The sequence below is a fragment of the Myotis daubentonii genome, chromosome 15 (assembly GCF_963259705.1).
Source record: "Myotis daubentonii chromosome 15, mMyoDau2.1, whole genome shotgun sequence".
NCBI lineage: Eukaryota > Metazoa > Chordata > Mammalia > Chiroptera > Vespertilionidae > Myotis > Myotis daubentonii.
In genome coordinates, this window is record NC_081854.1 from 35,776,684 (window position 1) to 35,803,379 (window position 26,696).

At 40.4% G+C, this 26,696-nt stretch overlaps 1 protein-coding gene across 2 annotated transcripts in view; it reads right to left on the reverse strand.

Annotated features, from left to right (window-relative positions):
* The window catches only part of GAN (gigaxonin), a 56,394-nt gene that overhangs the window by 17,913 nt on the left and 11,785 nt on the right, over positions 1 to 26,696 (reverse strand). The window contains exons 2-5 of one of the 2 annotated variants that reach the window (XM_059667302.1): positions 8,724 to 8,838; positions 5,826 to 6,176; positions 3,932 to 4,149; positions 3,601 to 3,722 (exon numbers count right to left, since the gene is read on the reverse strand). In XM_059667302.1, the coding sequence (XP_059523285.1) occupies positions 3,601 to 3,722; positions 3,932 to 4,149; positions 5,826 to 6,176; positions 8,724 to 8,838 (806 nt within the window). The remainder of the gene's footprint in view (positions 1 to 3,600; positions 3,723 to 3,931; positions 4,150 to 5,825; positions 6,177 to 8,723; positions 8,839 to 26,696) is intronic. The other variant, XM_059667303.1, reaches the window with a different exon arrangement.

The following is a 26,696-nucleotide window of genomic DNA, read 5'->3' on the forward strand; positions in this document are numbered from 1 at the left end:
GACTTCCAAAATCAAAGGAAGAAAGGAGAACAGAGGCAATATTTTGAAGATATAAGAATAAGATCCAGACTCAAAAGGCTGAGCCACAGAGTCAAGATGACCAACAATCCCCAAATATGGTAAAATGTCAAATAAAATGTGCATGTAAGCACACTGTAATGAAATGGCAGAAAACTAAGGAAAAATATTTTAAATACAATCCTGAGAAAAGATAGATTTTTAGGCTGACAACAATAACAACCAGAAGTTAGTAGAAAGATATTTTCAATGTGCTGAAAAATAGTAAATACCAACCTTAAATTCTATACCTAGCAAAAATATCCTTTAAAAATGAAGGCAAAGTAATGATACTTTCAGACAAATAAATCTGAAGAGTTTGCTACCAATAGAACCACAATGAAGAAAATTCAAAGGGATGAACTTTAAAGAGAAGGAAAATGATCCTAAATGGAAGGTCTGAGGAGCAAGGAAGACAAAACAAAGTGGTAAACATGTGGGTAAGTTTATACAATCTACCTATAGATACATATATAAAACATAGATTAATGAAACATGTACATATGCAAATATTGTATTTATAAATGATCATGTATTTTAATACTACTAAACTAGAAAACATGAAAAATAGAGTATAAAAGTACTGGTTAACTTTAGGCTTTGATAATAGGCTCTGGTTTCTAAGGAAACCTTCAAAGGAATATACACAAAGAATATAACTTCTAAACTAGTATAGAGGGAAAGAATAAATGACCAAAAAAGTCAATCAATTAAAAAATGCAAGAAAAGAAGAAATGCAGAATGGCTGGGCAAATAGGAACTACTTCAATCATTTCACAACCTCAGTCCATACAACTGGACACAATTCCTCTCCTCATGGTTTAAAGTTTCTGAAATGTCAAACTCTCTAGGAAACTTTTGAAAATTAGTGATATAGGAAGCTTTGTGGTAGGTGTGCATGTGAGAAAATTCTAAATATGTATATACATCATGGGAGGAAAATTTAAGGAAGCAAGTTCTGAAAAGGTAGAACAGAGAAATCAGCCCTACATCCTGCTGGCTATACCACTCCATCCAGCTGTTTATTTTGACAATACTTTCAATTAACCTGGCACCCAGAAAATTATTCCATTTCTACACTATAGTATAGATTTAGCCATTTCTATAACATGGTATGGTGTGATAAAGATTTATTTATTTTTTTAAATATATATTTCTTTATTGATTTCAGAGAGGAAGGAAGAGGGAGAGAGAGAGAAACATCAATGATGAGAATCATTGATTGGCTGCCTCCTGCACACTCCCTACTGAGGATCAAGCCCGCAACCCGAGCATGTGACCTTGGCCAGAATCGAACCTGGGACCCTTCAGTCCGCAGGCCGACGCTCTATCCACTGAGCCAAACTAGCTAGGGCGGTGTGATATAGCTTTAAAAAATAAAGTAAGCATCCTAGAAGGACTGCTGACAAAAATTAGAATGAAGTAAAATGGTATTTGTGGGGTGAACCCAAAAGGCAGATCCAAGATTAAGAGAAAGGAGGCTAATGGGTAAGGCAGCAAAGACAACCTTTTCTCTCATTTCCTTGAGTAAGAGCTTTGAATACCATGGAGCTATTTTCAAACTTGTAAAGGTCAACTAAAACATCCTTTCTGTGGTAAAATAACTTTATGCCATTGTTAAGTAATGTCTTCTAAAGTCTCATATGAAATGCCTGCTTTTACAATATACTCTTATTTTAGACACAGTTATATTTTGTGATTCTAAATTGAATTTCAAAGATGATGTGACTATCACAGCTAAGAGAAATTCTGTGTTCCAAGTATGGTCACACAGCTCATTGCTCTTCTATCAGTTAGGTCAGTGGTCGGCAAACTCATTAGTCAACAGAGCCAAATATCAACAGTACAATGATAGAAATTTCTTTTGAGAGCCAAATTTTTTAAACTTAAACTATATAGGTAGGTACATTGTTATTAACTTAATTAGGGTACTCCTAAGCTATCCTTTGCTAAAAACGTCCTCAATCTGATTGAGGTACGTTCGCTGAGGTCGACCCCTTCCAACTCTTCCATCCACACTCATCTATCTGAAACAAATATACAAGACGAGTGTGGATGGGAGAGTTGGAAGGGGTCAACCTCAGCGAACGTACCTCAAAACAATGTACCTCCCCCGCACTGCATATCCCGTCGCCCGACCGACACCCCCCACTTCTTCTAACGCCACTTCTTCAAAATAGACTTGCCCAGGCTGAAAACCGACTACTGGGCATGGGCCACGAAGTTTCAATCGCACTGTACGTGCGCGTCCGCACGTGGTATTTTGTGGAAGAGCCACACTCAAGGGGCCAAAGAGCAGCATGTGGCTCGCGAGCTACAGTTTGCCGACCACTGAGTTAGGTCATTAAGTAATATACTAAAGTCTGAAAAATTGCTATGTATTATAATTTGGGGACAACAAGGACTGACAGAAGACACTCTTCTTACCATAGTCTTAAAAGTTAGAAATACATTAAAAATGTCATCACAGAGAGATAATAAAATTGTCTCTTTAAAAGGCTGTCAGCCCTGGTTGGTGTGGTTCAGCAGTTAGAGCATCAGCTAGTGAAGTGAAGGATCAAAGGGTCGAGGGTTCGAATCTGGGTCAAGGGCATCTACCTCGGTTGCAGGTTCGATCCCTGGCCCCAGTTGGGGTATGTGCAGGAGGCAACCAATTGATGTCTCTCTCTTACATTCATGTTTTACTTTCTCTCTCCACCTTCCCGCCCCCACCATCCCTTCTACTCTGTCTAGAAATCAATGGGAAAAATATACTTGGGTGAAGATTAACCAAAAGAATCAACACTAATAAAAGAGAAAAATGGTAATTGGCGTACGACGATACCCTTTTCATTGGCTAATCAGGGCTATATGCAAATTAACTGCCAACTATGATTGGCAGTTAACTGCCAACTAAGATTGGCAGTTAACTGCCAACAAGATGGTGGTTAATTTGCATATGTAGGCACAATGCAGGGAGGCGAAAGGGAAAGCAGGAAGAAGCCCCCTGCCACTGACAGTGATCAGAAACCCAGGGGGGAGCTAAGAGCTGGGGGGCAGGGCAAAGGCGGCCCTGGGGCCGCCTTTGCCCTGCCCCCCAGCCATGATCGGAGAATCAGGTGCCTTTTCCGCCCTGGCCAGTGATAGCAGGAAGTAGGGGTGGAGCCAGCGATGGGAGCTGGGCATGGTCGAAGCTGGCAGTCCCAGGAGCTAGGGGTCCCTTGCCTGGGCCTAAAGCGAAGCCCACGATCGTGGGGCCGCTGCAGCTGCAGGTCCCCGCTGCCCGGGCCGGACGCCTCAGCCAGAGGCATCAGGCCTGGGCAAGGGGCCGATCCTGCGATTGGAGGGTGATGGGGGTCAACGCCTGAGGGCTTCCCAGTATGTGAGAGGGGGCAGGCTGGGCTGAGGGACACTCCCCCCCCACACACACACCCAGTGCACGAATTTCGTGCACCGGGCCCCTAGTAAATAAATAAAGAAATAAAGGCTGAGTTGTTCTGCACAACCCAGAAATTACACATTACTTGATCATGTGTTTAAGTAAAATTTGCCACAGAACAGTACCTGCTGAGAGCACTCCGTGGTTAATTCTTGGCATGCTTAAAGGGGCCAGTTCAATCCAAAGCTGCCTATTAGGGTCATAAAGAGGGCACATGCAGCGCATTGCTGCTGTTGGTTTCCGTGAACTAAAAAGGGAAATAGATTAGCAGTTAATATGTTTTATGTAGTTCTGCTACAATAACTATGACTAGTTTGCCACTCCAAAAAATGTTTAAACCATTTAGAAAATCTACTGCTATCATGCTTTAGATACTGAAAAATATTATGAATTCTTGTTTACACAGAGATCTCTCTTCCCCTATACCGTTTTCAAACAACACACACCCATACTTACACTCTTTCTTCTCCACCAACGGTCACAATGCACTCTGAGTAGCCCCGGGGTTTGAAATTGGCCAGCATTGCCTCTCCTTGCTGTGGCTGGCTCAGTGGTATATTGCTGCACTCTTTGACAATTTCTCGTACTAATGGTTCATTCAGCATCTGTTCCCGTAAGTAGCTGGAGTCTAATCCTGAAACCCACAGTGCTGACATCACGTCCTTCATGTGGACCTGCAGAAGAGGGTAGAGAGGATGGGGAGGAAAAATGGAGAATGCGATACACAGCTTTTAGAATATGGATTTCCCAACTCATGGAACACTGAAATTGTTGATAGACTGTCACAAGGCAAGTTATAAATGCTAGTACTCCGTGAATATGCTTACCAGCCCTGTTCCTTTCTATTTCCCATAGCCTTGATTTTTTAAAAAGTTTGATTTTAAAAAAATCAATTCATATTTATATTTGATGTATCACTGCAAAGTTTCAAGCAGCTTTCTTTACACCCTATAGGGTTCCCATAGCAATACGAAAACTTGCAAGAACTCTGCTACAATTTGCTTGAATGTGCTGTGAATTAAATCATGTTTATAGAAGTATTATATACAGTAATAGCTTGATACAATATGGTAAACCAGTTAGTGAAAATGTTTCAACATTATTATTATATGAAAAAATTAGAAAAGACAAAGTTTAAAAAAATCCTGAGTACTATATAATTATTTCTTAAGTAATTATTGTTAAACATATCTAACATGTAAATATGAATTATATATTTTTCATGATCCATCATTAAATTTGAACCAAATGATTATAGCATTCTACATACATAAGGTGAAACTCTTTAATGATAGTCTTTCTTGGTTTTGAAATAGTCATTTTAAGGTATACTCTTCTATACCCTGAGTATTAAAAGGTAACAGTTTTTACAGCATCATGTTCAGATTAACCAAAGGATGAAAAACTGCCTCTTGTTTCCCCAGCAGTCAGCTGACCTTAGCATCCTCATCACTTTCCAGCAAGAAGAGGGTAAGGGAGGAACTACTGATAGTGGACTCAGTGAATGGCACAAGCTGGAAAATGTTCTATCTCCTTTCCTAACTTACCCAACTAATGTGGAAAATAGAGCATCAACTGTATAACTATGCTGAGTCTACAAGCATAGTTTCTGGACATGCTCATAGGCCTACAGAATTTACATAATTATACAATAATCATTAAAACATAAGTCAATGGTTATCAAGAACTTAATAATGCAATTGTACATTTGAAAACTACTCTAAAACCTAATGTAGTTTTCATTGTAAGTATAGTAATTGAAGCTAGCATCTAATTTATAAGTACTGGACTTAAAGCCCTGTGATTTTGCTCCCTCCCTCAGTGCAAAAACAATTTGGATCTAAAGTCTGATATTCTTGAAGACCCTTCCTTCCCAGGCTCACTCCCAGAGCCTTCCTATTTGGACCTGCATTATCATGAAAACTTCAGAGTGCTCTCCTGCTTTCTCCCCAGTGGTGTCAATCACTCCAGGGAGAGCCCACAGCCCTCCCCCCTGTGCCAGAGCTCCCAGTGCCCTGTTGCCCTGCTGCCTACATCAGAGTTGCTGAAGAGGTTAGCCAATGATTCAGGGTGATGAAAGTGAGTCTGGGGACACTGCATTTCAATAATCTCCAGCTTAACCTGGAAATGCATTTTCCCATAAAGAACAACATACAGAGGATATTATGTTCTGAAACACCAACCGCTTTAATGATCCTATGGGAAGATGCTTTACAGAGATCTTTTAGAATGTAACTTTGCAAGTCTTTCACGTTGAAGGAGAAAGACATCGATAATTTGGATTAAAAGTAACTAAATCAATGAAATAAGTAAAAAGGCAAAGTTAGACAACATTATAAACTACAAATACCTTTCTCATTTCTGTATCATGTGCTATCCATCGAATTACTGCCTCAAATACGTATCTTTCATTGCCAACGTTTAGCTTCTCAAGAGAAATCACTTCCTTAAGCTTCTGAGGACTCAGTTCTAGGAATTCTTCTGTGCTGCTGACATCTCGAAAGTGAGTCTCCAGGTATTCCGTGGCAAGGTAATGCACATGGTGCAGACAGTAGTGCAGTGCAAAGTCACGGATCCCGATACAGTTCTCAGCAGCAATGCAGCCTTCTAAAAACTCACAGCACAGAGTCTTAAGATCCGTCAGCAGGAGCAGGTCCGCTGCCTGGACAACATCTTGGATGGTATCTTCATTTAGCCGGATCTGTCAGAATTTCATAAATATTTTACATTTGAATGTATATATTTAAAACCCAAACCACGAATCTATTAGGCTGAACCACATGAAAGCTCCATTTCTGTAGGTCAAAGATGATAAAATATTGGCAATTTCATATGGTTTAACATTGTACTTTTATCCAAGTAGAGTTTGAGTTCCCCAAGGAACCTTTGAATAACATAAGCAGTGGGTGGCTGGTTAACTTTTCCTACCATGTCCCTTGTTTTACCAATATTAACTACCAATAACTCTTCAAGGTGAGCTGTCCAGTTGGCTTACTTCTATACTCAATTTAGAGAAAAACCTTAAATGATTGAAATGCTTAGGAAATTGAAAGTTCTGTATTCTATGGTAAACTGAAGGTGATTTCTTTAAATAGTAGCACCAGGGCTATGGGAAATGTTGCCTCCAATATATTAAGTTCATGCCTTTGCCAAATGGTATGCAAGCTGAATGTAAGCTGCTTGAAGAAAGGGGCTCCATACTGCCTTAGAAGCCTTGTCTAAACACCAAACACTGTACTCGGCTTGGTAAAACAGATACAATTTGGTCCCAAAGTTACTTTCTGGAAAGAATCCCTTTTATAAGACTTTAATAATAATTTTGAACATTTACTTATTCTTAATTTTCTTAGTTTTCTGACTGATGCTTCTTCCTCCACCCACTTGACAGTTTTTCTATTCAACAGTAAGGCAATGTAAAGAAACAGGCCTCTAAGATATTGCCATGATCACAAGTGGTCCCAAGAATGGTATTTGTCCTCCATTCAGAAATGGGAGGAGAAGGTTCAGAGTACAGAACAGCAAGAAACACTTTACTACATTTTACACATTTGTACCACAGATTTAAAAAAATGTATAATTGCCAACCACCTTGGAAAACAAGCAACAAAAATAGGAAGAAGTGTATGGGGTAAGCTACAAGTATGGAGAAATTTCCCGTTTACATAACATTAAATTTAGCCACAAGACAGTGGATAGCTATAGACTATTCAAATGTAGGCATGTAAACAAAAACAAAAACAAAAAACCCCACTGAATTCTATTTCAGTAAAACTAAACTGCCATATCAGGAGTTTGCTATAACTTACCTTGTAACTATGATTTTAAAACCACAATTAATTTAAATTGGGAACAAAATCTGTAAATAAGGCTTCAGGTTTCAAACCTAAGCCTTAACATGAGTAACCTCTTACTGGCTCATAACTTGTTACAACTGCTGCTGAATCAATTTTACAAGTTAGATAAGAGCCTGGTTTTCTCCAGGATTTTAAGGGCTGCCCTAAAATTAATTTAAATTCATTTATTTTTAACAATCATACAACACATAACCTTACATCCATACACCCACCACCTAGTGTTTAGAGAAACGGAGATAACATCATGAAACTAAACCAAAAACTTCAAAAAAGGATGACAATCACTGAGTTTGACTAGACCAGTGGTCGGCAAACTGTGGCTCGCGAGCCACATGCGGCTCTTTGGCCCCTTGTGTGTGGCTCTTCCACAAAATACCATTTGCGGGCACGCATGTACAGTGCGATCGAAACTTCGTGGCCTATGCGCAGAAATCGGTATTTTGTGGAAGAGCCACACTCAAGGTGCCAAAGAGCCACATGTGGCTCGCGAGCCGCAGTTTGCCAACCATTGGACTAGACAGAATGAATATATTTAGAGAAAGTGAACAGCACACTCAGAATATTTAGAAACATGTAGGAGACACAGCCTTTACAAAAAGGAAAAGTAACGTAAGATGAAGAAGGAATAAAGACAGTCAGGAACAAACTCTCAAAGAATAAAGATACAATGCATTCTCACTAACTTCTTCCTGTTAAAAAAAAAAAGAGCCCTAATTCACACCTAAGATTTTTCTTAGGAGTCCTCATGCTATACTTTCAATCACATAATAGCAGGCAGGGGTTAGAAGAGGGCAAAGAAAAGAAGTCTAATCACGTATCACTTTCCTCCCCAGGTTTCATTAAACCCCCAGAAACGTACGTGGGAATAAAGGGAAATCAGAAAGGAAGAATAGGGGTGGTGCAGGGATACTGGTCCTGCTCAGGCAACAGGACCAATCATGAATACAATGCAGGTGCCTGTCATTTGTGAGTCTAGAACTCTTTATTTCTAAATATCCTCTGCCCAAGGAAGTTCCCATTTCCATGCTATGGAGACAGAATGAGTTCCTCAACAGAATGGGAAAAAAGCAAAATTGGAATTAAGATTTAAAAACAAAAAGTCAGCAGTGAAGGGAGCATCCCACAGTCTTCACATCTCATGCTAGAAGGTGGAGCTCAGGATGTACAATAAAAAACGGGGACTGGGGAAGATCTTGCTCAGTCTGCCTTTCTGTAAAGAGCAGAGCCCCGGAAGAACACAATGGGCGCCATTAACAGGAGCAGAGACCAGGCAAGCACATGGCGACAGAAGATGAAGATGAAGGTTACGTGGTCACAGAATGGATGAAAGGAGACCCTCACCCTGAGCTTGAGAAGCCTCTACTTAGTCTTCCTTCCTTTGTGTCTCATCATACCTGCCCACTGAAGATGTAATCCAGGATCTCTCTCATAACCATTACCGATATCCCTTCAAGTTCAATCTTATAGGTTGATCCATCATCTTTTGGAGGATTATAGTTTAACTTTGTCCTAAGAAAGGAAAAAAAATGTAAAATTTCTATGAAAGAACAAATAGGCATAAATAATTATGCACTAAATATTCTATAAGTTATGATAATTACCAGTATATGAACCCCACCTAGAATATTAAATAATATATATATATATATTTTATAACTTTCAACTCCTAAACATTTGTTCCCGGACTCAAAATGCTACTTCTTAAAAACACACACACAAAATAAACAAACAAATAAGACAACCAGATAAGATCCCTTGAACAAGGATCTCTACTACTTCACCTTGGGAACCTCAGGTCTTTCAGCTTATTTTTTCATGTATTTAATTATCCAATTATTTTTTAATAGAGTAACTAGGACCCCACAAACCTACCAACCAAAACAAAAGCTATGATGCTGACAACAACCTGCTTCTAACCAATGTTCCTCTTCACCACTCCATTCTTCTACTTCCGCCATCTGAAGTAACTATTACCCTAAATCCTATGTTCAATTTTCTCTTGTGTTCTTTTTGTATCCATGAAATATATGTGACACAATATTATTGTATTCATTAAATATATAATATATACATACTTATTATTGTATCCATGAAATATAATATAAACATCCATGAAATATATAATATGTAAATAAATGTATCTACATATAATTTTAAGTTGTTAATTTTATGAAAGAATTTCATGTTGTCTATAATCTTTTGGGGCTTTTTTTTTCCATTTAATATTACATTGCTAAGAGTCATTTACATTGCTGCATATCACTGGTTCTCTGTTCTTTCTAATGTATAATACTCCACTTTCCTGTTGATGGGCATCTGGGCCATTTCCAGGTTTTCAGTATTGTGAACAGTATTGCTAGGACTATTTTCGTACATGTCTTCTTTTGTATTAGGCAAAATAAATTTCCCTTGGTGGTACCTCTGGGAGTAGAATTATGCTAATTATTCTCCAAAGTATAAGATGATAGTAAACAATTCTCCAAAGTGGTTAGAGCAGTTTATAGCCTCATCACGTATGTGTAAGAGAACCTGTGGACCCACAAATTCTACGACACTTGAATCTGTCATACTTCCTAAATTCTGCCAATCTGGTGAGTGAAATATAATCTCTCATTGCATTGTGATCTGCATTTCCCTCACAATCCAGGTGCTGAACATCTCTTCTTATGTTTGTGGTCACATGTATTTCCTCTTCTGTGGAACACATGTTCAGTTCCAATTTCTTCTTCTGTTTTTTACTGAGTACATTGTCTTCCTCATATTGAGGTGGAGAAGTCCTTTATTATATTCTTGATATTAATCTTTTGGCAGACTTGACACTTAATGTGATGAACGATAATTTTTCATGGTCAATGCTTTTTTGTGTCTTGTTTAAGAACTGGTACCTTAGCCAAAGTCTAAAAGAAACTCCTAATTTAGCAGAGGAAAGCTGAGACACTGTCTAAATTGCACTTAAGATCCCCCAAAGGATCAAAATTGGTAGTATGAGGAAGCTGTGAATACTAGTAGAAGAGTAAAAGATGAGCTAAAAATAGAAGAATGGATTGACAAAGTCTTAAGAAATAGTTGAATTCCCAGGTCCTTCTTCCACATATACACACAACTCTCCTGCACAGCTCAGTAAGGCTCTCCCCGGTTCCAATGGAAGGTAAGTGGTTTATATTCTGAAATATAAAACTGAGGGTGGGTCTCTGGGCAGGGCGATATTAGGCTCATTTGAGGTAGGTGTACCATGCCAAAAACTGAGTTGAGTGTTTACATACTGAATGCTGAGACTATCAGTCTTTTTTCTCATCTCTGCTCCTAAAATGCTGAAAGCCAGACCTATGGCCTCCATGCAAGAAACTGGAAGACTCTTTTGGAGGATCTGATCAGCTCAAAAGGAAAGACTTAAAGATATGGACATAGATCTGCAACTAGAAAACAACCTAGCTTGATCATGCAACAGCGAAACCCACAGTCAATAAACCTAATTTACAGGCTCTGGGCTTCCAATACATTATGGAGCAGCACTTCTGAAACTTCTTCATGTCACACCACTCGTAGAAAATGTAACCTTACTCTGGGGCAGACAGATGAGGCTGTGCACAGGCCAGGGGCGGACAGAGGCCCTGCCTCGCCAGATGCTGCCCAGACACTCCAGGACTGACACCATCATTATCTTCACACACTTGTAACAGTTTTTTTTTTGTTGTTGTTAATCCTCATTTGAGGATATTTTTTACATTGATTTTTAGAGAGTGGAAGGGAGGAGGAAAGACAGAGAGAAAGAAATATCGATGTGAGAGAGACACATTGATTGGTTGCCTCCTGCACATACCCCAACCAGGGTCAAGGATAGAGCCTGCAACCAAAGTACATGCCCTTGATCAGGAATAGAACCCGGGATCCTTCAGTCCTTGGGCCAATGCTCTGTCCACTTAGCCAAAACACTAGGGTTCTAACCTAGATTTTTTTTTATAACCAGCCAGCCTACCAATCAAATGTCAGCAGAGAATAGGCAATTTCAGCTTCACAAGGTCTCAAAACTATTTATCCCCCATGAAACCTTTCTCAGAATGATGCTGGAAAATATGTCCCAACAAACAAGGCAGTGCATCAAGGCAGTGCATTTATTATCCCCTGGATATGAAACAGGGAATAATGAAGGAGGGTGTTAGGATAACAGTTATGTACCAGTACAAGGAAGCCAGTCGATTTTGGTGTCAGTAGAAGACCTTGGAAGACCTCAAAGATGAAACTGATGGAATATATAATGACCTGAGGTATAAAGAGGATATTCAGATAACTTTGTTTCCTCCCCATATTTCATATCTGCTATTCCTGCCTCTATAGTTTCTACTGAACTGTTTTACTCAAAAGGTATTTCATTGTTTACTTGTTGTACCCTAGCTTTATCTATATGCCTAACACTTTCATTAAAAGTAAAGAAAAATTTCAGTCAATTCTTAATCAAGAGAGAAAAATAGTATAAGTGGTATGAATAATACCTAAAACATTAATATTTGACTCTGAAATGCATCATGTACTATTTTGGCAGCAGATGAGTCTTCTAATAATGTCTCACTTAGGATGTCATGACTATACTTTTCAGTCACTGTGCTGGTTATCAACGTATCAATTCTCGGATCCAAATTCACCCATTTATTTATTTATTTTAAATATTTTTTTATTGATTTCAGAAAAGGGAGAGGGTAAGAAAGAAACATCAATGATGACAAAGAATCAATGATTGGTTGCCTCTTGCACGCCCCCCACTGGAGATCAAGCCCGCAACCCAGGCATGTGCCCTTGACTAGAATTGAACCTAGGACCCTTAAGTCTTCAGGCTGACACTCTATTCACTGAGCCAAACCAGTTAGGGATGGATTGATTGATTGATTGATTGATTGATTTATTCATTCATTCATTCATTCATTCATTCATTCATTCATTCATTTATTTATTTATTCCTTACCTGAGGAAATTTTTCCACTGATTTTTAGAGAGTGGAAGAGACAGGGAAAGACAGAGAGAAATATCAATGTGAGAGAAACACACCGATTGGTTGCCTTCTGCATGTGCCCCAACCAGGATCCAGGCTGGGGAGGAGCCTGCAACTGAGGTAGGTGCCCTTGACCAGAATCAAATCCAGGACCCTTCGGTCTGCACCGACGCTCTATCCACTGAGCCAAACCGGCTAGGGCCCAAGTTCACCCTTTTTGCAGGCTCTGTGAAAATGGATCTGAGCCTTTAAAAATGATTCTTTTGTCAACTGGCAAGATGTTATGGTTTTCAGTAGAGGGAGCTGGAAGACACTGGAGGAGAAAGAGTTCGGCTTCTGGGCGGTACAGCAGCTAGGTAGGCTGCTACAACATAGCCTGCATTTCAGTGTCAGGCTCCTGCTACAACAGTGGTTCTCAACTTTTCTAATGTCACGACCCTTTAATACAGTTCCTCATGTTGTGGTGACCCCCAATTTCATTGTTACAAATTGAACATAATTAAAGCATAGTGATTAATCACAAAAACAATATGTAATTATATATGTGTTTTCCAATGGTCTTAGGAGACCCCTGTAAAAGGGTCATTTGACCCCCAAAGGGGTCGCGACCCACTGGTTGAGAACCACTGTGCTACAACATAGCCTGCATTTCAGCATCAGGCTCCTGCTACAACACAGCCCGCATTTCAGCATCAGGCTCCTGCTACAACATAGCCTGCATTTCAGCGTCAAGCTCCTGCAGTACACAGCTACTTCAGTGTCCAGTAGTTTTCTCCAGAATCTCCTTCAGGCAGTTCAGTGGTGGAGTGTTTCTGGTGAGCTACCTCTCCATGAACACATTAGAAGGCAGATTTCAGAGGGCTGGTTTAAATCAAGTCCAACCAGTGTGGCTTCTCTGCCATGCAGTGAGCCATGGTTGTGCCTATCCAAAACATTCTACATCTCAGCTGGGGATGGTGGCTACTTCTTTTATCAGGGATTCCTGTATTTTTTAGTTTTCTTTATTTGTTAATAGAGGCCCGGTGCACAAAAATTTGTGCACTCGGGGGGGTCCCTCAGCCCGGGTTGTGCCCTCTCGCAGTCTGGGACCCCTCAGAGGATATCCACTTGCCAGTGGGGAGCAGGCCTAAGCTGCAGTTGGACATCCTTAGCACTGCTGAGGAGGTGGGAGATGCTCCCACCACCACCGCTGTGCTGGCAGCCGTCAGCCTGGCTTGTGGCTGAGCAGAGCTCCCCCTGTGGGAGTGCACTGACAACCAGGGGCAGCTCCTGCATTGAACATCTGCCCCCTGGTGGTCAGTGTGTGTCATAGTGACCAGTCATTCCCAGTGGTTCTGTTGTTAGGGTCAATTTGCATATTACCCTTTTATTATATAGGATTAGCCAATCTCTCATTACTCCAATCTCCTGTTGTAGTTCATAATTCTTTTTTTTTTTAATCCTCACCCAAGGATATTTTTCCATTGATTTTTAGAGAGAGGGGAAAGACAGAGAGAAATATCGATGTGAGAGAAACACATCGACTGGTTGCCTCCTGCATGCACCCTGACCAGGGCCCAAGCTGGGGAGCAGCCTGCAACCAAGGTATGTGCCTTTGACTAGAATTAAGCCCAGGACCCTTTGGTCTGTTGGCCGACGCTCTATCCCAGGGGTGGGCAAACTTTTTGACTCGAGGGCCGCAATGGGTTCTTAAACTGGACCGGAGGGCCGGAACAAAAGCATGGATGGAGTGTTTGTGTGAACTAATATAAATTCAAAGTAAACATCATTACATAAAAGGGTACAGTCTTTTTTTTTTTTTAGTTTTATTCATTTCAAACGGGCCAGATCCGGTCCGCGGGCCATAGTTTGCCCACGGCTGCTCTATCCACTGAGCCAAACTGGCTAGGGCAGTCCTTTCCAATATTAGATGGTAAGAGTCACTCAAATCAATCATGAAAGCCCAGCTGGTGTTGCTCAGTGGTTAAGCATTGACTTAAGAACCAGGAGGTTGAGATTTGATTACCAGTCAGGGCACATGCCTGGATTGCAGGCTCAATCCTTGGTAGGGGGCATGCAAGAGGCAAACAATCAATGATTCTCTCTCATCATTGAAGTTTCTATCTCTTTTTCCCTTTCCCTTCCTCTCTGAAATCAATAAAAAAAATTTTTAAAAAAATTTGTGAGTCTTGGTTCATACCTATTGTTATTCATAGTTACTTCCTTCTTTCATTTCTTAGTCACCATGCCTTTCTTATTTAGTAACCTCATAAACTTGTTTTATTCTCCCTTTTTGTCTTCACTTTCCCCCCATCCCTTTAGTTTTTGTTCCATTCTGTTTTACATTTCTTTCCTTCAGTGAATACCCTAATTTTTATATGCTATTTTCCCCCCCCAATATCTACCAGGTGGCTATCCTTAGCACTCCTCTAGCCCAATACATTCTCTCCATAGCTTTTACCTTGCACATCGTCTCTAGCTCCTCTGCCAAATATAACCGAGAATTCAATGAACTGAACTGAATGAGTTAATGAATTTTTTTTTAAAGCTAAAGGATTAATAACTGATAGGTTTGTTTCTAAAGTTAGCCCATATATATATATATAACAGGAGGTATATATGAGCTAACTCTTCTTTTCTATGTTCTTCCATCTCTGCCCCAGCAGGCTATAGAGTCATATGTAAATAGCACAATATCTTTGTTTTTATTATATGGTTGTCAATTTACAAACTCCCTCTTAGAAAATGCAGCAGTTATAAATATCACTTTCAGAATTTCAAAACCCTCTTTGAAAAAATGAGAAATAATTAGCAGTATGGTAAAATTGGGCCTCAGGTATTCAGATATAAATATCCATGCCTATCATATTCTTCCTCAGTCTTCTGTTTCTAGGGCAAGACATTCCCCTCTGCCCATTTTCTCATTTGTAAAAAGAAGAGGTAAAATGAGGTGATTTGCGAGTTCTTCCTCCCTGAACATTGCTGGACTAACTTGCTGGAACAGGCTGTGTGCACTTACTACAGAGATTGCTCCGGAGACACATCCTGCTGAGTCCTAGAGGACAGGTGCCGGGAGCCGGTCCATCCTTGCTGTTTCAAGGGACCTGGCATATATGGCATATGGTTCTTAATATGTTTGCTCACCTTCTTGGCGCTGTGTTTTAACCAAGGTCACCTCTCCGAGAAAGGTTGAATCCCCAGGTAGGGATTTTCCCCTGAAGTTAGGGAGGGAATAAAACCCCTTAACTAAGTGCCAGGTGGGTAATTAATCACTTTAACTACGAACAATCATGCTTAAACTGCATAATCTTTACTCCCTGGAATGGAGATAAGAAACGCCCTAACCTTTGTAATAGAGATTGATAGGATTGAATCAACTGGTATAAATACAGATGTAACAAGACAGAAAGAGACAGAACTTAGAAGAGAGCCAAGAAGACAGAACCTACATAGAACCTACAGACAGAAGAACTTCGCTGGAGAGAACATGGCAAAAGATCCTGGACTGAACCTGACTACAGAAATTGGCAAGAGAACCTGACTAGAACCTGGTGACTGAACCTGGCTGGAGAACCTGGACAGAACCTGGCTGGAGAACCTAGCCAGGGAACATGGCTACAGAACCTCGCTGGAGATCCGAAGCAGAACCTCTCTGGAGATCGAGACCAGAACTTGGCTGGAGATCCTGGCTAGGCTGCTGATCAACTGAATGCTGTCTCCGTGTCATTCCTTCTTCACCGACTCCGTCCACACCTTTGGGGACCCCTGGACCTGCTGGGGTTGGACCCCGGCAGACAGGGTCCACCCAACTCAATCAGTTACCTAGGATTTATGCCTTCTATCGGGCATGCGGTAGAAGTTTATTATTTTCTATTAAAGTTGAACAGAGGTGAAACAAAATCAATTTTCTTTCTTTGACAACACTAAAAAGTGGTTTTGTAAGAAAAAATTGTCAGCTACTAGCTGGTAATAAAGCTGGTATTATTTGAAGTTTTACACCCATGAATGAGGTCTACAACTTTTAAATAAGTATAATAGAGCCAAAGTTCTGTTGGCTATATATACAGTCCTGTTATTACTGGCTTCTAATTCCTGAAAAAGTTGCATGTGTCTAAATGCCATAACAAACACCCCAGATAATCAGACCTGGTTGTTTTCTTCCAAGAATCACTTTCCAGTGGTTCTCAACCTTCCTAATGCCGTGACCCTTTAATACAGTTCCTCATGTTGTAGTGACCCCCAACCATAAAATTATTTTCGTTACTACTTCATAACTGTAATTTTGCTATTGTTATGAATAGTAATGTAAATATCTAATGTGCTATATGTGTTTTCCGATGGTCGCAACCCACAGGTTGAGAACCACTGCTTTAGACAATACTGAATAGGATCTGATGTAACAGTGAACAAAGAATATGTCTAAGCGACTTTTCTTCCTCTCTGATGCAAAAGCTTGTCTGCAATAAAAGCAAGGAAACATAATCAAAGACTGAAAGAGAATGTAAAGTTCAAGAAGTCAAGGGTGATTTGTAGCATTATTCATACAGTTTCAAATGATTCCTATCACATCAAACTATGTAGCTACCAAGAGCAGGCTCATTGAGATATGTGCAGAGGGGTTTGGGCCCACCACTCTATTTGCCCAGTTAGGCCTAAGTAATAATTTATGTTCCTGTGGGAGTCTACTTTACAGATGCCTCCGCCTCCCTTTGTCTTCATGAGCTCCTAAAAACTGTATCAAAAAGGATCTTCAGGCCCTAGCTGGTTTGGTTCAGTGGACAGAGTGTCGGCCAATCGGACAGAAGGATTCCGGGTTTGATTCTGGTCAAGGGCACACACCTCGGTTGCATGCTGGATCCCCGGCCCTGGTCAGAGTACATGCGGGCGGCAACCAATAGATGAGTCTCTCTCACGTTGATGTCTCTCTCTCTCTCCCCCTCCCTCCCAATCTCTCTAAAAATCAATGGAAAAATATCCTCTGAATTAACAACAATAGAAAAGATCTTCAGGGCAGAGGATTTTTAGGGCAGTGAAATGCCTCTGTATGATACCATAGTGGTGGATACATGTCTTTATAGTACATTTACCCAAATCCATAAAATATACAACACCAAGAGTGAACCCTAATGTAATCTATGGACTTTGGGCGAGTGTTGGATCAGTATAGATTTATCAGTTGTAACAAAGCTACTCCTCTTGTGGGGCATGTTGATAATGGGAGAGGCTATGCATGTGAGGGACAGGGGTATATGGGAAATCTCTGTGCCTTCCTTTTAATTTTCCTGTGAACTTTAAACTGTTCTAAAAATAAAGTCTATTTTAAAAGTGTACTTCTTTAGTCCCCATTCAACTTAATAAAATAAAAATTTGTAGGTAATATTTCCATCAACAGATGGCATCCTCTCATGTCAAGGCTTTTTATGGCCTGCTTTTTCCATCGATCTCGCAGTTCCTGCCACCCAAGAACTCCATCTACATGGAAGAAGAGCATTTACACGGCTATGAGACATGATCGGGGCCCTAGAGGAAGGCCCAAGGAAACCCCAGGCACATGGTGGGATAAGAACCAGATGTTACAGACTGACTTCTAGGGAAGCTTCCCTTCCACAGCACCTTTACCTACTCAGGGTAACTAATCATTGAGGCTCTCTTCCTACAGGGCCAACCAAAGCCAGGGGAGCAGTGAGGAGAAGGAACCACAAGAAAGCACAGGCATTATGCTAGGTGACCCATCTGTGTCTGTCACCAGCCTAGTGTTGATACACTTTAGATCAGGAGGTGGCCAAGAAAAGGTACAACTGGGGCTACATTCCTCCTATTACAACTCTAGGAGTTGAACTTTATTACAGAGTGGAATTATAATGGAAATTCCATACTATTTATTTTCCTTCATTATTTTTTTTATTTTCCTCTATTCATGTCTCTCTGCCTCCAATTCTTTTCACCTAGAGAGATTACGGTTTTCACTTCTTTACCATCAAAACTTTTCCCTCATATACTAGTAGATCCTGGAATGACTCAGAAGTTGAAAGGGTTTTAAGAGTAGCTCCCCAGCCTGGCATCCTAGAATGTTCTGGAGAGCTTTTCCAGATCTGAGTCCAATCCCAGACAAACTAAGTCCTGAACTGTGTATATTTAAAAAGTCCCCAGCTAATTCTGACACATTTCCATCTCTTGGAATGTTCTCTCCATTTCCCACTCCCCTATTACCTGGTTTAACTCTTCACTGACTTCAGGTGAATGCTCTAATAACACCTCCAAAGAGCAGCCCAGGTGCCACACTACGTAAAATAACACCTATACTCCCTTCCCTGCTTTATTCTTCTTCATAGAATTTATCACCATCTAAGAAATTGCATTTGTTTAATGTCAACATCCAGGAAAACAGGGACTTTGTTTTACTCACTGTTCTATCCCCATTCACTTCTGGCACTGAATAGGCACTTGATAAGTATGTATGGACATGGTAACAGCACACAGCCAGGTTCGGAACCAGTGGATTTTAACCCTGCAGTGTCAGTTACTGAAATAAAGTGGCCCTCAAACAAAATGAGCACAACTGTTTAGAATGGCATCAGTAACCAGCAGAACGGCTGTGAGCTGTGAGCTGCCCTACACTGCGTCCTGCAGGTTCGTCCACACAAGGGGGAGATGCTTCCCCACAGCACCCAACCCAGGGTGTGCTGTACAGCCAGCAATTCAAGAACTGGATGTCAAATGCTCCACTACTGCAAAGCCACCCAAATGACCGTGATGCACTAGTCCACCTCCGTGCTGAGGCCAACTGGACTCTAAGGTTGGTTGTCGAGGAGGTTTGTAGTCTGTGAATAAACCTAATTATCCAGTGGGCCATTTCACTTGCTCCGTTGCCTTCTACTCACCATCACCAGTGCACTGCATGGGAAAATCAGGAATGTAAGTGATGGAAAATTGCAAGGATTAGGAAAGGTTTCTGGAAAATCAAGGGTTTACTGTCCAGGTGTTACCTCACCAACCAACCCAGTGATAATGAAGCTGAAGCAGAGCTGCTTCTCCATAGAGGATGCAGAATCAATTACTCCAATGCGGCCAGGTCCACAGCTTCCCTGGCAATCTCCCTGGCCCTGACTATGCAACACAAGAGGATTCATAAAGTCTTCCATTTTCTCTTGATATCACATCATCCACTCTTAAGAAGAAACACAGCACTTTGTATTTTGACCAGCTCCAAGTAATCATGTCCAAATACATCAGTATCTGGAAGACATACGAAAACAAAAAGCATATGCTTTGAGAGTCATGTGATTTGAACAAAGGGGCAATTTATCTGAGGGGAGATAATGTTTTCTAAAGAGAGAACATGGAAATGCAAATTACATCGTAAGCAGGGAACAGCTCAAGGAAACTAGAGTTTGTTTTTGTGTTTGGGGGACCGGGAGGAAGGGAGAGGAGGCAAGACACACAGAATATCACAGGGACTGGATATGCACAACTACAAGTGACGTTAATTACACCTGGCAGCAGCACAGCAATCCCTGGAGGGAAAGGACAAAGTGTGGCCAAACCAATAAAAACCGCAGTGTCCAGGTGCAGTATTAAGTACTGTTCTAGAGATGGACTCAGAAATTGGATCTCAACTAGCTGGTGGTCCCCACCTCTGAGGAACTGGCAAGCCACCACTTCTAACCATGCGTTTCATGTCAGTAAAATGAAATGTTGCAGCTATTTCTAGTAGCATTATGTTCCAGGACCTACTGCCTGTATGTCCCACAGTAATCCTGTTTTCCCAGCCTGCCACAACCTGAAAGCCTATTTCTTTTCCCGCATTGTCTCCATCTTACTAGGAAATGGCACTATTTTCTGCCCAGCTGCTTAAGCCTAAAATTTAGGAGTCCAACTAACAAAGCACAAAAGGAATAATTGAGTTACAAAGTGTAAGTGGATGCTAAACCTACCAAGTGAAAGTTGATGAGGAATGGAATACAGGCATGTTTCACTTCATTGCACTTCGCCAATATTACCGTTTTTTACAAATTGAAGGTAAGACCATCCACCAGCAAAACAATTATGACTCGTGAACACTCAGATGATGGTTAGCAATTTTTAGAAAAAAATTATTTAATTAAGGTATGCATATTTTTAGACACAATGCTATTGCACACTTCCTAGACTATGGTACAGTGTAAACACAACTTTCTATACACGAGGAAACCAAAAAATCTGTGACTCCCATTACTGAGAATTCACTAAACCTGCACTATCTCTGAGGTATACGATATTCACATAATCTCAAAGTACTGCCCCATAATTTACTTGTTAATTACAAAGAGAAAAGTAGCGGATTAACCCGGTGAATACCATCTTTACCCACATGATCAAACTAACATTACCAAAGTTGGGACAAAATAACATCATGGTCTCCTGACATAATGCACTGAGGGGGACGCAATGTCCTCCTGTGTGAGTCTTACCAAAAATGCATCCATAACCTCAATCTAATTGTAAGAAATCAAACAAACCCAAGTTGAGGGACATTCTACAAAATAACTGACCAGTATTCACCAGTGCCAAGGCCATGAAAGACCCAGGAAGGCTGACCAACTGTCATAGACTAAGGAAACCAAGGGACATGACAAGTAAATCATTGTAAACTTTGAAGCAGGTGCTATGCAAAGTACCAGGGAGTCAAAAAGCTCCCTGGGGAGACCTGGCAGAGAAGGCTTCACAGAGGTGGCACCTGATCTGGGTCTAGCTGAGTATTTTACAGGCTTATTTACAGCATTTACAGCACACCAAGAAGGGGGACAGCTAAGGCTTAGAAGTAAAGAGCTGTATATTCAATGAATGACAGGAACAAGTCCTTTAGGAAGACAGGAAGGGAAAACAGAGATAAGATATATGGGAGAAGGGAGTGGAGAGGGGCCGGCTCCTGGAGGGCCTGCACACCACAGAAATGATTTTGGATTTCACCTTGAGGGAAATGGAGCTGCTCAGGATGAGTTTTAGTGTTTTAAAAATATTTTTATTTTGTGCCTGCCTGGCGTGGCTCAGTGATTGAGCATTGACTTATGAACCAGAAAATCACAGTTCAATTCCTGGTCAGGGCATATGCCCGGGCTGTGGGCTCAGTCCACAGTGTGGGACATGCAGGAGGCAACTGATCAGTGATTCTCTCTCATCATTGATGTTTCTTTCTCTCCCTCTCCCTTCCTCTCTGAAATCAACAAAATATTTTAAAAAATAAAAATATTTTTATTTTGAAATAATTTTAGACTTACACAAAAGTTTTAAAGAACTAGAGTTCCTGTATACTCCCATCTAGCTTCTACTAATGTTAATAGCTTAAATAACCTTAAATAGTACAATTATCAAACTAAGAAATAAAGACCGGTGCAATACTATTAAATAAACTATGGACTATTCAAATTTCACTAGTTTTCCCCAGAATGTCCTTTCTCTGCTCTGGGATCCAATCTAGGGTTCCAAACTACCTTTAGCTGTTGTGTCTCTATGGTGTGATATTTCTTTAATCTTTCTTCATCTTTCACTTCAAAGACCTTGACACTTTGTTGAATAATGGTCAATTATTTAGTCCCTCAACTTGGGTTTGTTAATAACTTATGATGACACTGAGCTGATGCATTTTTGGCAGAAACAATATTGAAGTGTTGTCATGCCCTCCTCCACATCATATCAGGGAGAACATGATGCCAATATGCATTATTACTGGTGATGTTAAACTCAGCCACTTGGCTATGGTGCTGTCTGTTGGGTTTCTTCACTACAAAGTGAAATTTACAATTTCCCCCTTTGTTACAAATAAATAGTATATTGAAGGAGATAATTTGAGAATACACAAATGTCCTTTTTCTCCTCACATTCTGGCCCCCTAATTTTAGTATCCACTGGTGGATCCTGTCTACAGTTATTACTATGGTGTGCAAAGGATGATTTTCTGTTCTCTTATTCCTTCTACATTTATTAATTGAAATTCATCTGTAAGAGTTGTCTCTTCAACCCCACTTATTTCTTTATTCATCTTTCATTTACTTATCCCTAGATACATGGGTGTTTATTTTATTCTATGGATTATAATGCAATGATATATATATATATATATATATATATATATATATACACACACATACACATACACATATATAATTGATTTCAGAGAGGAAGGAAGAGGGAGAGAGAGAGATAGAAACATCAATGATGAGAGAGAATCATTCATTGGCTGCCTCCTGCACGCCCCACATTGGGGATTGAGCCCACAGCCCGAGCATGTGCCCTGATGGGGAATAGAACTGTGACCTCCTGGTTCATAGGTTGATGCTCAACCACTGAGCCATGATGGCTGAGCTGGAATGTTATTTATACTCATTTTCTAGCTCAAATTATTGCAGGGGTGGCCATTTGTAGTTCTTTAAGATTGGCTTCTATGTTGATCTTCTTTCGAGCACCTCCTTACTTTCTGGCACAAATACTACAGGTTCGTGGTGTATTTCTCCAACCATGTCTCCAAAGACATTAGTTTTAAGCATGATCTAACTACATTCTCGAAACATCACTCCGGCAGCAGCAGGGTGGAACTGAGCATGGAGGCAGACCGACCAGTATTATCCTATCATAATTCAGAACTAATAAAAGCTAGAACGTGAGCACTGGCAATGAAGAAGAGACAGATTCCAGAGAGTTGAGAGGTTGAATGATAGGTATTGGCAACAGTGAGATGCTGAGGAATGGAGGAAGAGGTGACATTCCCAAGGATCCCATGTTTCTCCTAGGGAGCGTGGTAGCATATTACCTCCTCAGTAAATGAAGAACAACCTTCTTGGGGGCAGAGGGAGCTGGGCCTGCCTGAGTTTAGAGTGGTCGTGTAGTGGGCTATCTCTAATAATAAAAGGGTAATATGCTAATTAGACCAAACATCCTTCTGGGTGTCATTCCGGAAGAAGCCGGGGCCGGAGCAAAGCAGCCTGGGGGCCAGGAGCGGCGACCAGAGAGGGAAGCAGCCCGGGTCCCGGGTCCCAGGTGCCAGAGGGAAGCCAGTGCCGGCAGCCGGGGGAAGGAAGGCTTAGTCTTGCACGAATTTTCGTGCACAGGGCCTCAAGTTGGAGCTAAAGGCTCAGGAGAGAGGGGGAGGTGGAGGCAGCTTTGGGGTGTATGAGATTGTCATGGAGAGTAGAGGGCGGGAACAGAATCTTGTGCCACACTGAGTCTAGGGACAGATAAGAAGAGTGAAAAAAGCAGACTGTAGGGGAAATGGGTCAAAAGGTCAGAGAAGCCCTGAGAGTCCAAGTGTCAAGAAAAGGACCAAGAGTGACAAATATAGTAGACAGGTCCAGTAAGATAAATACTTAAAAGTTTTCACTTGATTTGGTGATCATACTTAGCAAAACTTTAAAGAACAGTTTTAATGGAGTGATAAGTTAGGAGTCTAAGTACAAAGTGAAGGGAAAAAAAAGGTGAGACTGTGGACAAGATAAACATTTCTTTCAAGAATCTTGCTTGCAAAGTGAAGGAAATCATGCACTTAGGAGAGGACACAGAGGCTGCTTGCTTGTAACAGATGCATTTATTCAACATTTGCACATTTCCTATATGCCAGGCACTGGAAAAGACCTAAGCATACTTTTATGCTACAGAAAGGAGCCAGAAGAGAAGGGAAAAAAAAATAAAAAACACCAGAGAAGGCTGAGGATATACAACAGGACAACATCCTAAAAGAAAAGGGAGAATATGAGTGGGTGAGCTGGGAGGTAGGGTGGGGGGAGGGTCAGGGAGAAGTAGCCCCGACTTCCTGCTCTACAGAAGACTGACATGCAAATCATTACATGACATTTAAACAGCATCAAAGTTGATCTTCAGAGTTAAAGTTTTTAGACCGAAATTTTTAAAATCTAATACTCTAGATCAATGGTGGACAAACTACAACCCACAGTCTGTTTTTGTATGACCTTTGAGCTAAAAATGGTTTTTATATTTGTAAAAGGTTTTTAAAACCAAAACAAAGAATGTGTGATGGAGACCACATGAGGCCTGGAAAGCTTAAAATATGTCTGACTCTTTACCAAACAAATTTGCCAAACCCTGCTCTAAATGTTTCTACAATGGCAAACACACATTTTAAAATCCAGCCCAACAGATGTGCAAAATAACAACTTTGAGAAACCACTTGCAAAAGTGACAAGGCAGTGGTGAGAGATCTGAGAAAAAACATCAGATACACACTGCAAATTCCAGATTTTCTACTCAGATATGATTTTTCAGATGCCACTCATCTTATAACCTTTATATGATAATGTGTCTTTCTAGACAATAATCTGATTTCTTATAATGAGAAGAAGTCTGTTTCTATCTTCAAAAACAGAGGTATCTGGGACACAGACCCCAAAGTCGGTTTCCTGGCACCCACAAAAATACAAAGAAAATATACCCAAAGTTTTTTTCTGATTTGTTTCAGAAGAAAAGAGAACTGGAAATTAAAATGTCAAACCGGGGAATGATGAAGCAAATTATATGGAACAGCAATATGATGTAATAACAAAGAGCTATTAAAAATGATTATGGGCATTACATTGAGATACAAGAGGGATATGAAATGACTTCAAGTGAAAACATAATGTGTATATAGATCACAACTCTAACAATATATTAAGTACACTGTTCAGAACCAGAATTAATTTTGGGTGACATAAATAATTGAACTCTCCTGTGATTTCCCATAAATTTTTTTTGGTAAAAAAAATAGATCCTTAAAATTTAAATCTAGTTCTTGTAATTTTTATAGTAAAGCAGTCTATAAATTTTATGTCTTGAAAGACAAGGTCTGAAAATGCATGTTAAAAATTTTAAGATGAGTTCAAAGACAGAATCATGATGCAGCAACTTGTGAAGCAGAAAATTCTTCTAGAATGAAACAAGCCTGGTTCCTTGTTCTGGTCACACCCTGACCTTTTGGAAATAGACATAAAAGAAAGATATTCATGCCTCGACCTGTCACACAGTTCCAGCTTTTTTACTTAGGTATGATTTTTCAGATTCTATAAGGAGGCTCCTTCTATAATCCTAGATTCCATGCAAAAGATCATCTCGAAGCCCCTTTCATTTGGGGGCACTCTTATAAGTCTTCTAATTAAAAACTGGCTGATCTGGTTCTTTTTGCTGTTCTATACAAATGGCACGAACTACTACAGAAGTTGCATATTTCAGAAGTAGGTCCATATTTCTACGCATTTTCCATTCTCTCTTTCCCAATGTAGAGAGTTATAAGAAAGGTTCAGGCCCTTTCACAGGCAGAGGACGTAGAGCTCCTGAATAAATTCACAGAGAAAGTAAGAATTTATATGAGTTTTTTGTTGTCTTTGAATTTATCCTTTCAAAGCAGCTCAAATCAAAGTATTAAGTGAAGGTTAAGAAACTATCTCTTTGTTTCTTTTTAAAAAAAGGAGAGGTGGGAGTAGGGAAAATAAAACCCCAAAATGGGGGGAGAGGGAGAACAAAAACTACAGCTGAAGCACACCCCTTTCGGTTCCCTTTAATAAATGAGAGCAGCTCCTGCTTCAGCTTCACGCTAGCATTTTTAAACTCAATCTTAAAACCACCTTTTTGCTTCTGGCACTCCTTAATTTATAATCTACTGTCATATACTTCTCCAAACAACCTGAAGCTGGAAAGTGCCTTCCAAAGTGTTGTCAAGGGAATGAATGCTTCTCAATGAATTCTTTAGTCGTGTTGTAACAAAAGCTCTCTCACTGGAGCTACTACTTCTGAATAAAGAATTTGGTCCCTTCTTCTTCCGGTTTCTTGGCACCAGAAATGGACTTGGTTGGAGCTGACTGTACCATCTAAAATAGCCCCAAAGTGAACCCTCTCTTGTTAGATGGATTATTTTGTCCCTCTCCCCCAGTCCTCAATACATATTCAGCTACTAAAATGTTATAGCAAAAAGACTGATCCTATTTAGAAGCAGTGTGCATATAGCATCCTGAACTCTGATCTTATACTTCATCAGTACTTGCAAAAGGCAGTCAACTCAACTCTCTTATGTACAGAATTTCACTAATGGATTTGGTGCCTCTGGCCCTAAGATAAAAAGATGGGCTTTAAAAGCATCCAGGCCATCTGTCTGTTCTATTTCTCCTCCCTGAATAGAAGACTGATCACTAAGGCACACTGAAGGTACACAAACCACTCAAGGAGCCTGTGGGAGGGAGTGATTGTTTCACAGAATTGGACAAATGTGACAAAGGAAGGGATATTGGAGCAAGGTCCTGAAGGATGAATACAAATTGATATGCCAGAAAAGAACAGGAGGTCAAGAAAGGCAGAGAGAAGAAGAACATGCAAAAACAAACACACATATTCACAGATACATGAAGTACTGCATAGAATTTTCAAGAACTAGAAGAGTATAATTAAG